The 13,947-nt window shown below is 39.5% G+C and overlaps 1 protein-coding gene across 2 annotated transcripts; it reads left to right on the top strand.

Annotated features, from left to right (window-relative positions):
* The first annotated feature begins 407 nt into the window (after positions 1-407).
* Positions 408-13,311, top strand: LOC129774831 (uncharacterized). Of its 2 annotated transcripts, none has more exons than XM_055778854.1 (4): positions 408-930; positions 8,386-8,567; positions 8,634-8,801; positions 10,263-13,311. In XM_055778854.1, exons 1-3 carry the CDS (start codon positions 675-677, stop codon positions 8,793-8,795), a joined length of 600 nt encoding a protein of 199 aa, XP_055634829.1. In that variant the 5' UTR covers positions 408-674; the 3' UTR covers positions 8,796-8,801; positions 10,263-13,311. The 2 variants fall into 2 exon arrangements, with proteins under 2 accessions (XP_055634829.1, XP_055634820.1); XM_055778845.1 differs by having other exon boundaries at positions 428-930; positions 8,634-8,735.
* Positions 13,312-13,947: the final 636 nt, after the last annotated feature.

Genomic DNA, 13,947 nt, shown 5'->3' with positions numbered 1-13,947 from the left:
ATCTTCAGAAAACACCGGTGATATTTACATCCAAAGTCATCAAACGATAAACAACTCGAAGCGTTGAGCGCGTTGATTCTCCAACAAAACCACAATCTTCCGCTAATTGATAATATTACCAAATGATTAATATAATTATCAAAGCTGGAAGAAACATTTCCAAGATAGCTGAAATCTTGCTCCGTTCCGAGTGTGCAACGTTTAACACATAAGCAACGAAACTCGTACCGACAGACGCGGGCCGATCCGAAGGCAGCGCCGGATTTTTGAATGAAGTGGTGTAAGCCGAACGCGCGTTCTACCCCCTGTTTGTCGTCTATGGGGGGCTGCTGCGAGGACATGCGCGCGCGCCAGGGTGTCACCGCGAGTCTGCTACGCTGTAGCGATTACGTGACTGCTCTCGGTCCGGCGCTTGCATATATTTTTGCCGAACGAGCGGTTCAGAGCTTGATGGGCAGGCAAGTAATGCACACGTATTTTTGCATATACGCGAAAGAAAGAGAAGTTTCAGTTGGTTAACAGTTTCTGCGGCTGCACAGAACGGCATCTGGCTAGAACAGTTTGCTTTAGTTTACATTTCGAGTGAAAAAGTAGTGCTATCCGCGGTGTGATTTATACAAAAAAGCAAAACAAGATATTTGCAGTGCCTGTGTCGGAGAAATTTTCATAACAGTATGGTTACAATGATTCGACGGAACAGTTTAAATTTTGTCTCCAGTAAGTGGTGGAACGCTGGGTCGAGCAGTTCCGGGCGAAGTCCTTCGTTTGGAAGTTCAGTGGCGGTTCAGAAGTTACGCGAATCTAAATGGTTTGACTCAGCCGAAGAGCGCATATTCTGTGCAGTAATCGAGGTTGGATTTGTCGTTGAACTGCGCCATCCAGAAACCGGTGAGAGCTGGTTCGGCGTAACGGCCATCGAAACGAAGAAATGTGAGTGACTCTGGCGAACCACCAGTATGTCTTGGTAAAGGCACCTCATAAACTGTTGAATTCAATCACAATATTGCATGGTCCATACCGGATGATGCTATTGTCGACCGCGAGGAATGTTCAATCATTTCTCACCAAATTACTCATAGTAAGCTCACGCCGGTACGTTTCGCAATATGTTTGTTAGATTACAAATTATACATGACTGTTTGGTCAACATAATAATTGTCTGCTCGCGACGCTCTTAATTGCCTTCGCAGACTAACGTGTACTGCACTGCAGAAAGTGAAAGTTGTAACAAGAATATTCTTGCACCGGGAAAACCAGATTCTAAATATAACGCGAAACCACAACAAACAACACGCAAACAAAATCGTGGCCATGAGACAGAGAGATAGTGTGTGACCGCCTTGATCGTGGACGCGTTTGGAGGCTTGTTTACGATTCTGCACTCGAACACGACGAATGCAGTGTATGAGATAATTTGAATATCAGATTAGGCCGATAGGGTACTGCATTCCCTGGGGAGTGACGAAGGGGTGGAAGTCAAAGTGTATACTCAGAAAGGTTTCATAATAACAATAAAAGCTTCACTCTATCGAACTAACGTTAACAAATGTAGGAAAACGGAAACAAAAAGCAATAATTTCAGTACGAAAATCATCAAAGTTATCAAGTCTCGTGCAGTTTTGAGAGAAACACACACAAACTTCTACGTTTTTTTACTTTTAAAATAATGTTTAATTTCACGTATTTAAATGTTTCACAGCCGTATCCAATACCCAATTTTCTATCAAATGGAATCGTCGTTCTATGTACCGTACTTTTTGGGTTAAAGTCAGTTTAAGGAAATTCTACCATATGCGTAGAAGGATTTTTCTCATCAAATGAGATCCTCTATCAGCTACCTGGTACCCTATAAATATAATTTGTAATGTATGTAAGAAAGCTATTCTCTAACTTTAAGGGGGTGAATCAGAAATTTAATTCTTCTTTTATATTAAAAAATAAATAAAACTAAACTGCATATAAAATTTTTTTTTTGCTTCGATTATATGCAATGAAACAAAATTGGAGACTATAATTGGGACTTCCCTGTACCCACAGCTCAGTAAAAACTACCCAAAACAACCCTGGGGTTTAGTGACATCCTTCTCATGACTGTCTTCAATGATAGTGCTGATTGTAACAAAACTTCGAAGCTTTCACCCACAGCTACAAAAGGCCCGCCAAATTAAATATTCCTTCAATGATTTGGACACTGTTTCGTTTTGAAAACCCATGCAAAACAGCATAGAAAAATAAACCTGACAGCCTAGAATCTTCAAGCAGATATGAGTCGTTCAAGTAGATAGTATTCTTTCTTGAAAGTTGAGTACAAAACATCCTAGCGAGAATTACGGCTCATGTACGCTCTAAGTCCGTTCCGCTAGTACACTTTTTGGATACCGATTTTTCCATCAAAATAATGACTGGCAATTACTTATTGGGTCAAGAGTTAGGTATTTCAAATACCTAACTTTCAGGTCAATGGAAAGTCGATTTTTACATCCGAACTTTTTGGATATTCCTGTTTTTGGCAAGACCGCCAACCGACAATATATAATTGGTAGTCGTTTGCACAGAAGTTCTTCTTCGTGTTACAACGCTTTCGAAAAATTCCAGCGGTTGATGCTTTATTTCAAAAACCACAAAGTTTGTGCCCGAAAGTAACCACACACAAACTTCACAAGCATGCATCTAATTCACTGATTGTCAGGAACTATGTAATACGCAATGCTGTGACATATTGAAGTAAAATTGAAACATTTTAAGAAGAATTACTGAGAAAATTTTCATTGTTCAGAACCAACAGGCGATGAAATATTTCAAATCGAATTATTTCAATATGATTAACCTTATCTTATATGGCAATAATACAAACAACACTCACCAAAATACTCAATATAATTAGTTTTCAAGTTTACAATTTACAGTTACAGTTTGTTAGTTTTTTACTTCTTTTATTCTTGCTTCCATTCGGATCAGCTACGTATCAAGTACGTTCGGTTCATTTGTATTCCGGTTTTTGTTTAAAACACGAAGAATTGTTCGTTCGAGCGAATCGATTCTCGGCGACAATTAAATTTTTCGAATCGTGCGAAAAAAGTAATTATTGCCATCGGTTTGATAACTTGATTATCCAAAATATCTCACATCCATGTTCCATCCATGCTCCATGTTTCTAATTGTATAAAAAAGTTTAAGCGAATTTGATTACATCAACAGTTTAACGTTCGAAAAAAGTGTCGCTCGTATGAATTCGAATGAAAACGAGAATCACCCTGATTTTGCCAACGTGATAGATCTCCATCCTGGGCGGCTACTCGCATTAGCCTTGACATCAGAAGACAGATTCGCGTCGACATCTTTGATTTTCTTGTTGAGGCTGTGTCGCCACAAGTTGATATCGGCTTCTGGTGACACCGCCGATGGAGCTCGACGTTCGAGATCCCGTTGTGAGGTCACCAGACACGAATTATGTACCGCAGGCATTGGTTGACGAACACCTGCAGCTTCTATGTGTTCTCCGCTGATACACACCCCGTCTCGCTGGCATACAGCAGCACGGTTTCACGATCGAGTTTAAGATTCAGATTTTGGTGCGAAAACTTATCTGGTTAGATTTCCACACATTTCGTACACTCGCAAAAGCAGCCATCGCCTTCTTGATCCGTGTACCTATGTCGTCTTTGTACCATCATCCGACGCTATCTGGCTGCCAAGATATTGAAAGCTTTCTACGTTGTTGGGGCGATTGTCCACGTTTACATCCAGGGATTTGGTCTTGTTGACGTTGATTTTGAGACCAGCGGCAGAGGAATGTTCGGCAAGATCATTCAGCATACTCTGAATATCGGATTGCCTTTGTGCTAGTGGTGCAACGTCATCGGCCAGCTCGAAGTCGTTCAGATGCTCCATAGTAACAGGCTGCCAGAGCCCACAATTCGGTACGTGGTCAATTGCACTGTTCTTATACGTTGCCATCTTTCGGAAAATCCTCTGCTCGAGTCTCAAGCTCTTCAACGAACGACCTCTTCACAGCTGGATCTTCTAGTCGGCGTATGTTGAATCGCCGTTCTAGCCTCTCCACCTGTTGCTGGATCCGTGCAACGCGCAGGCGGATCTCGCCAACCAGACACGGTGTCGGCGCTGCGTTCCTCGAACATCAAGAAGGCTCCGTCTCCATTTTCGGCTGATGCAAATGTGGTCGATTTGATTTTCGGTATTTCGATCACGGGAGACCCACGTGACTCTATGCACTGGTCGATAGGGAAAGAGCGAATCCTGTGTTTTGAATCTGGCAACGATGATCCTCTCGTTCATAGGATCCCACTTGATGAGCACAGCTTGTGCTTAAGCGATAAGCAGGAAACCAACTCCACGGTGACGGGGAGCCTTTTCACCTCGAATGCCAGAGTATAGTAGCCCCGACGGAAGCTTGTGTTCTCCAATGTTAGGCCAACGGACTTCGCTCAGCCCCAGGATTTCGAGTTTCATGCGTCGTGTCTCGCTGGCAAGTTGTGCCAGCTTTCCTTGCTGAGCTAACGTTAATATATCCCATGTTCCAACTCTTGTCCTTTGTTTTGCACTATATGTCGCAAGGTCCCTATACCGCGATGGGGCTGCCATCTTAGGTTTAGCTGGCGGGAGCCGCATTGCTTATTCCGCCGCTGGATGCCAGCTGACGTTGTTAGGGCCGCTCCTCCTGGAATACTGACGCACCGGTGTGGGCTAGACGCTTAAGGCGGCGTCGACTCGCCTTTCAAGAGCAAGGTTGGGACTCTTGCGGCATTTCATGGAGATTTTTAGAGCCTACTACCTACTACCCACCGCACCCTACCTATGCTCCTGCTGCTTGGCCAAGAGTGCTTTTTACACCGAGGGTGCGAAACAATAGTTTCGAACGAAGTGCAAGTTCTGCGGAAATGTTCGAATAGAATCTTTTGAACTAAGGTCAGATACGGCCGTAAATGAGAATAAGACTGAGTAACTCTGTCTTTGATCAACCCTTTTTTCTACAAATAACTTTGAACTTTATCCGGCGAGGAGAAGATCCTACCCACCAATGTCATTCTACACTCGTACTTTCGGAAACCAATCACTTCCTCAAACAGTGACCATGCTCTTCAACGCATTTTTGCCCTCCCACCGTTTAAGGGATGTAGGGTCACACAAAAATCGGTAGCGAAGTTTATATGTACAACACGCAATCCAGATATCGAGCAAGTGTAAAGCGATTAGCAAATGATTCTAAATCAAAAAATATATTTTCATTTTAAGTAAAAAATTCAAGCTATGCTCATGGCTTAGCTTTATTTGTCTTTACCGTGAGTTAATGGAAAGATTATGAATCTTCTGTGTTTAGCATTTCCGACAGACATCGAATCATATGCGCTACCGATATGTCTCCCAGTTCTTTCTATTCAATCGAGTCAAAGAACTGTTACGGGACTTCTTTTATAGTGAACGTAATGGGAAACTCGGGAATAACGTTGACGTTTTAGATAAATAGGCAGCATTCGAATTCCACCTCGGAAAGCCAACACGCTTTTCGAGAAATGACCAATTTTTTGAAACTTCTACTCAGTTCGGCCATGTGTCATTGTTTCCAAAATTCTTTCAGTATTTTGTAGAAATAGCTCTCTTACTTATTTACTTTTCGAAGAAGTTTGGACAATTTCCAAGCGTTTTACAAGCATAATAATTTTGCGATTGAATGGCAAGCCTGACGAAAAAACAAATGACTGCCAATGTCAAATTTTCGAAATTCAAAATGTTACGAGCTTCTAGTGTTTAAAAAATATTAAATGAGAATAACATCTCTCTCAGACTAACCAAACTACTAGCCTTGTAATTAAAACCAAGACGGGTCTATGGTACTAGGTGAGGCCGTTTCGTCACTAAGTTGGTTAGGGGAGCGGTATATGAAAACAGTACGGAAGAAAGCAGAAGGGGAATTTTTTCCTTGAAGTGTTAAAGAGACAGACTGATCACGAGCGAGCTTGGGCACAAGCGTATTGTGTTTCGTTTACAAACAAAACACAGTAGACTTCCAAGATGGCTGAAGAGTGGTTTTAGCAAGTTGGCCCACCTTAGGATATACTTCTACGCGCCTTGGTGCCGAAGCTCGCTTGCTGTCTCGCTGATCAGTCTGTCTCTTTCACGCTTCAAGGAAATAATTCCCCTTCTGCTTTCTTCCGTACTGTTTTCATATACCGCTCTCCTAACCAACTTAGTGACGAAACGGCCTCACCTAGTACCATAGACCCGTCTTGATTAAAACCAAGGCGTGTAGAAGTATATCCTAAGGTGGGCCAACTTGCTAAAACCACTCTTCAGCCATCTTGGAAGTCTACTGTGTTTTGTTTGTAAACAAAACACAATACGCTAGTGCCGAAGCTCGCTCCTGATCAGTCTGTCTCTTTCACGCTACAAGCAAATAATTCCTCTTCTGCTTTCTTCCGTACTGCTTTCATATACCGCTCCCCTACCCAACTTAGTGACGAAACGGCCTCACCTAGTACCATAGACCCGTCTTGATTAAAACTATCCCACGCTTACAAGAAAAATAATGACAGTAAACTCTCTCCGTCACGGATGCCAGATATCAGAATTTACTTGACAACACTCAAAATCGCTAAACGAATTATGTGCGATTCACATAGCACGTTACGGAGAAGAACGTCTACGTTCCGTCAACGTCTCCACCAATTCACACATGCAGTCAATGCTTCCACCAGCACCGTCACGTCAAATGCCAAACGAATGATTTATTTAATTTTATTCATGGTGTCGCCACCTACAACAATTTTAAATTGCAATGCCCTCTTTCAAAACAGCATGCCTAGAATCAGTTCTAAATTTTGAAAAATTCAATGAGAATCATTGAATTCAATTATTTAAATGCTTAAACCCCGTAGTCCAACCCTTATGCAATAATAATAATAAATAGAATAATTCTTTCAACTAGTCGCGAATGATTTTCACTCCGAAATTTGGAGCTAAGAGATATGTTGGCATAAAAAGTACAGTAAGTTACTTATAAAGCGATATGCTGAGGCACCACTCAGTGTCGCATTGGAGTCGGTTTTGACCAGTATTTGGACATTTGCGACTGGTGGCGACTTTCAATGTGGGGCCATAATTTGGGCCCCGAACTCAATGTTTACAAAAATGTCCAACTAGAGGTAAAAATGTCTAATTAAACGTGTTGCATCACAGATCTGTTCATTTAGCTTAATGTCGATGTAGATGTAAATTACTGTATAACCAAATCAAAACAAAAGCCGAGACACAAAGCCCAGACAAAAACCAAACGAGCCGTCCGTCTCCGTCAATTATTCTTTTCTACAAACCCTGCCGGTCGTTTTCGTTGAACGTATGCTGACGGGTCGTTACGTTGCTGGTGTATGTGAATGTTTTCATGAGAATTGCATGGTAGAATCATTGACGTGAACGTGACGTGTATGTTGTATGTGAATCGCACTTTAATCGATAGTATTGATTTTCTTGTGTTTAGAATCTGCTTCAATAGTGTTTACTAGAGGTGTGCAAATCAGCTCATCATGATGAACAGCTCTGATCATATCAGCTCATCTAAATGAGCTGTTCTTTATGAACAGCTCTTCAGCTCAGTTGTCAGTGCCGACTTTCAATTTGGGTCCCAAACTCGATAGCCACGAAGCCAGTTTGAAAATGTTAAAATTCAAATGAAATTTTTCACACCATATTATTAATTACTTGAAACACGTATTCCAGACTATTATTTACAACAGACTCGGCGAGTACAACATTTCCGACATTTTTACTGAGGCTTTACATTACAATAGAAAGTTTTCTTCAAAAAAAAAAAATCTTATGAGATTTTTGCACCGCCTGCAAACAAAGTGTTTTTCATTGAAATAGAATACTCATTTGATACACAGAAGTTAATTTTCATTAATAATTTGAATTTTAAAAACGTGTTCATTCTGCCTGAGAGCCAATTATTATTTTTGGCGCCCCCTAAACTGGTAAACAAAGCTCAATGCCGTCAACGCGAATATAACAGTTGAAAAGACGAGGGACAAATGAAACTAAACTGATGTCTTAACACGAAGAGCGAGAGACGGTCAGTTCATTTGAATCTTACAGCTCACACACTCTCTTCAATTCTACAGCTCTTTTCACTCCTTCATCATCATCAAAGTGAGCTGAAGAGCTGTTTGATTTTTTTTGCGAGCTGTTCCGCGTCAACTCACTTCAAAGAGTCGATTCTTCGGAACAGCTCATGAGCGGATGGCACATCTCTAGTGTTTACCAACATGTAAGAAATTATAATCATTAATGTTTCAATAGACAATTTGGTTAACTTCGAGAGAAAATATATAATGTTCCAATTTTCTTTTCTCTCTCTCTCGTCATCTAACACAGCGATGAAACCCACAGCCGAAAACATCAAGATCTTCTCCGTCAAACTGTCCGACAGCAATAGGCGATTGAAGATTTACAACACCTCGCTCGATCAGCTGTGGAAGCAGGGCTACCGAATCCGGATCAACAATCTGTATGACAAATCCAAAAAAGCACACAGCGAGAAAGATATTTTGGCGCAGGTTAGTTATGCCTTACCTTCAATACATGTATTGGATCATATTAATATGTATAGCGAATGTTTGCAGGTTAAATATGCCACCAAAACGAAAATGCCCTTTCACAATAGTCAACATTTCGCTGAGTTTTGTCGTTATGGCGATCGGCCTCAGGACAACAGGAAGCGACAAGTAAGTGTACTGTTGAAACGGTTCGAAGATGCACTGAACGGAGCGCAGCCCTACTTTTGAACAAAGGTTTTTATATTTTTTTTCTGTTCAAAACAACTATTTGTGGGAGAGGTGGCGGTTCAACGACATTAACAAGAGCAATACTTAGAATAACTATCCAGATGTTCACTTGTCAGAGAACACAACATTCCCCTATAGACACACCCAGATAAAACAAAATTGGCGCATTATAATTTGTGCACGGTTTCAATCCTTTCATTATAAACTGCCAATCTACCGTGCGCTACGGTGATAATGAAGTCAATGAGTCGGACATTCGATAAGATAAGTGACACTTTTTTTTTATTGGATTGAGGGAAGTCAGTACTCAGACTGGCCATAGCTTTCAGGGGGATCAAATAACAACGCCATTGTCCTTATCAGAGTGCATTGAGCTTATCGGTTGTGAATGGTAATTATTTCTTGTACGGCACCTGACACCAAAAGCGGAAGAACGCCACATTGTTAGAGAGAATATTCATCATTACACCCCTAGACAAAAACAGAAAAGCCACACTATTTCATCAAAACATAAAGTCAATCAGTACATATTCGGAGCAAGACGGGTCCATGGTACTAGGTGAGGCCGTTTCGTCACTAAGTTGGTTAGGGGAGCGGTATATGAAAACAGCACGGAAGAAAGTAGAAGGGGAATTATTTGCTTGTAGCGTGAAAGAGACAGACTGATCACGAGCGAGCTTCGGCAATAGCGTATTGTGTTTTGTTTACAAACAAAACACAGTACACTGAGAGAAATATTAGTAAATATAACGAATTTTTTGGTAAATACTACCAATCTATAGTCATTTTCGACCGTACTAATAAACACATGTCAAGCAGAATCATGATTCGGAAGCCCAATATCGGCTACATTTTCTCGCCGAAAATGCACGTATCAGAATTATATCCTTATTATACCTCCGTATTGACTCATGGGAACAATGGAAATGGTTAATACGCGCTTTTCTCACCAGTTTTCAGATATGACAATATCCAAGCTTACTAATGTTATCGAGTAAAATATACTAATCTCTGGTAGGGATGCGGGTTTGTTGACAATATGTACAAAAAATTTGTACATTCTACAAATTTTTCATTACCAAATGTATTTGGTAGTTTTCGACCGGGGATTTTCTAAGTGTAGACTTCCAAGATGGCTTTAGCAAGTTGGCCCACCTTAGTATATACTTCTAGGCGCCTTGATTCGGAGATGTTGTTTCAGTCAGTGGACATGTATATTTATCTTGATTTCTTTCCATTGAATATACACGGAATCAAAACAAATCGACAGAATTTGAAATACTTACGTAACAAAGGATATTTATTTTAGACAGTTGACTATCATAGATATAATCATGTCTCATGTGATTTTTCTACAAAGTGATTGAAACTAAAAAACACAGTAAGAAATTAGACAGAAATATGACTAGAAAGGCAATTTTCACACGTAATTCACAATGAAACGAACATCATATCTTTCTTTTTCAGATTTCCGATTGTGCTAAATGGGGCGGGACGAATATGGGCGCCACGATAATTTATTTTGCAATGCAAACGCGAAATACTAAGTCGGACTCAAAATGATCAGGCAACTTCATATTTTCTGCACCATATCGCACCGCTGTAAATGTAGTTTGCTAGTCCTGACCAAGGCAAAGCCTTGTTCGAAACATATATAACTGTATTATTAAGATTAGACAAATAAGACATATGCTTAGGGGCACATTGAAAGTCATAAATATACGTTCGTGAAACATGGATCATAAGCATTAATTAAGAAACATGAACTGATACTGAATCATTTTGTAAATATGATTGCAAAATTTCAAATAGACGTAAGAAAGGAATAGTGATAATTCTTTTTTATAGCTATATCACATGTGATGTGAATTTGTTCTGAAAATTAAATACGGAAAACATTTCCTTTGTTTAGTGTCTAAACTGTTCTTTCAACATTCAAGCTTTGGTTACTCAAACAGATTTAATGTGAATTGCCGGATGCAATGTATGCCACGATGTTACCATATTTACTATTTACCAATATATGAATATTTATATTTTACCGAATACATAACTTTCGTAAAAAAAACATTTTTGAATGAACGTGAAAATATCACAATGAAATTCTCCTTGTTTACCTCACAAATATTTGATGTACAGTGGAACCCCGATTATCCGCGCAATAGTTGGGCTAGCTCACCGCGGATCACGAAAATCGCGGATAACACAACAAATGACTAAAAATGAGGTGCAAACACAAAATAAAAAGATATTTCAATATGAAAAAAAATTTTTTATTAATACAGGAATCATTGAACTATCCATCAGTAAGGTCGTGTACACCTCTAGTCAAATAATGAAAACAGAAGAACAAAAACCTACCACTCAAATTTAGGATAGGTTCATAGAGTTACTATGGAACTCGCTTTCGCGGATAAACCGCACCGCGGATCATCCGCTCGCGGATATTAGGGGTTCTACTGTATTTCTTTTGAGTGTGCATTGAATAAACTTTCACCACATATTTTGTAGGTATATGCGTGTAGAATGATTTTTTCCATTGTTTTTTGCACCTTCTTCAAATTCCTCCCAATATCTGTCTATTAGGCGGTGTTCTAGGGTGTTGGAACATTTATCACCATTCCATTGTCTTCTTTCCTCAATGGTAGGCTGTCAAATCCAGCCAAAACAAAACGGGTTTGTTGTGTTTTGTTGAAGAAAGGTAGCGGATATTTCCCCAGGCATTCCTTGATCAATAAGTCCTGGTTGATGTTCCCGGGGTAATAAAAATATCCCTTTTCCAACCGCAGGTGCAGATGGCCTGAAGTACCAGGTATTTTTTGGGGAAGTTGGATAGTTTCATGGTCTTGAAATTGACTACATCCTTTCCATCGCTGTGTAAAACTGCTGTTCGGAAGTAAAGAGTGGCTACTCAGATTCTATTTTTTGAATTCTCTTATTTTTCCCGACCGTTTTCCCGCATGATTTTGCGAAGTTCCCGACTATCAAAAATGAAAATTTCATAATACAGTGTCGCTAATGAAAAGATGATTTTTAAAACCCAAATTGCGAAAATATTTATTGTTATTGTTTCCAAGTTCCGCATGTGGCAAAAAATTGGACGGTGTGTTTTTCAGTGACAGATTTTGGGCAGAATGTAGGAGATACGAACGGGATTGTTACAGTCAAACGCAAAATTGAATGTACAAATGCCACTTGACGATACTTTCCATTTATTTGGTATAAAATATTTTGAATACAGACAAATCTTTTTTTGTGCGGGGGATAGAGACCGCAGTTATAGGTGGGTTATATCGATGATATAACCGCAAGGTTGACGTAGGACTACTATTGTCTTAGTAAGCATTTGTATTGTATTGATTAAATTATCGATTGAATGAAACAATTTTTAAATTCAATTAAATTCAACATATTTGTTTTGTAAGTAAAATGTTTAAACAGTTGCCATGTAAGATCAATTCATGCATTGTAATAGATTATGTTCTTCGTCACAAGTAAACTTGATGACCGTCCTTTTACGTTTGATATTCGCCTAGGACCACCAAAATATGGGAACAGAAGAATTGTCAAACGATCATTGTATTTTACATTCCCCTCTGAAAGTATTGCATCTCTCATGCTTACGTAGTTATCGAACCGCGAAAGTTCATTCACCTCTATATAGACGATTTTCCCAGGTCTCTCAGTTTAGAAATACGTTTTAGGGGAACATATTCCGGTCTGCACAAAGACAAGCGGATACAAACCTACAGTTTGCATATATTTATTTGCAAAGCGGATTCTTTCAAGCACATTGATTTTGAAGTCCGTGTTAGGGAAACACAGCTCAGAGGGAATAAAAACACCCCCTACTTGCATGTATATTTGCAAAGCCGATTCCCACAGGTACATTGATTTTGAAGTTCGTGTTGGGGAAACCATAAATCGGGCCAATCAAAACTTAGCAGTTAGGGCGTTTAGATAACGCTTGACATTTTACAGTTATTCAATTGTTTATCTCATTAAAAATAACATTTTATTAAGTGTGATAGACGCGTAGAAATATTTTCATATCAATTGATGCAAACATATTTCCGATCTATTAAGACATGTTCGAGTTATAAGCATTCGAAATCTTTCATTTTTCGTGTTTCGGTTTTCATTTCGCCCCCATATACTCCGGTTAGACGTAGTCCCACGTCAAAATGTACACGATAAATTCGGCTCTGTTACAGCTGAATTGCTAAATGAGCCTAATAAAAAAATAAAAACAAATTGGAAAAAAAATATCGATCAGCCACCGAACGATCGATAAACATGAACATTTTCACGCCACATCAACGATCACGTCATCCGGAACGTTCCCGATAACATCAACACATCACACCACCCAGATCGTTCCCAGGAAATATGCTGGATTAGGATTAGATAAAATATTGTAAACCATTTCATTCAATATAAAAGATAGGGATAATCATTGTGAAGTCAGTTCTATTTCAACAAGTGAATAAAGTGGGAGCCTAACTCCAAAAGTAAATATTTATTTTATTTAAGTCCGAAAGTTATTAACTCGTTGTCCACTACATCGACGTACACCAAGATGAAAAACGTGTACGTACAATATTCCAAAACTTCAAAATGATGTATATCCTATCCTTGTGTGATTCCCGTTCTGGCCGGGGGATTTTTCGTCAGAGAAATTTCCTTCGAATTGCATTGTGTCATTGTGAGCTTGCCCCTCGGAATACATTCAAGGCGTATTATTTGGCTTAAGAAATCTCAACTAAGTATTGACGAATGACGCTAGTTAATACATACGTTGAGACGGAGAAAGTTCCACAGGAAACGTTAACGCCATTCAAGAATAAGATATCCTCTCTTTATGGGCTGTTTTTTCACGAAGTTACAGCATATCAAATTTCACCTAAAAAATCCGCCTTCGCACTATTTTTTTATTAGTTCCACTATTTTTTTGTCGAGTGTATATTACATATCATTGAAAAGTGTTCCTAATAGCGATTTTAGGGACACTTTTCCAGAGATACGGTTCGTGCACCCATTCGAGAATTTGTTGTTCGTGTTCCATTTTCCTAACATCTTGGGAGTTCTCAAAGAACAAAAACGATACGGTTTTTACGTCAAGAGCGGAAGCTGAATCAAAACACGCATCTAA

Source organism: Toxorhynchites rutilus, chromosome 1, assembly GCF_029784135.1.
Source record: "Toxorhynchites rutilus septentrionalis strain SRP chromosome 1, ASM2978413v1, whole genome shotgun sequence".
Lineage (NCBI taxonomy): Eukaryota > Metazoa > Arthropoda > Insecta > Diptera > Culicidae > Toxorhynchites > Toxorhynchites rutilus.
The sequence above is the reverse complement of the archived record's forward strand: the minus strand, read 5'-3'. Positions and strand labels throughout refer to the sequence as shown.

Coding starts and splice junctions, on each gene's coding strand:
- LOC129774831 (XM_055778845.1), top strand. CDS start 675: ATGGTTACAATGATTCGACGGAACAGTTTAAATTTTGTCTCCAGTAAG. Junction 931..8,385: donor GGCCATCGAAACGAAGAAAT/GTGAGTGACTCT, acceptor CATCTAACACAG/CGATGAAACCCACAGCCGAA. Junction 8,736..10,262: donor AGGACAACAGGAAGCGACAA/GTAAGTGTACTG, acceptor TTTCTTTTTCAG/ATTTCCGATTGTGCTAAATG.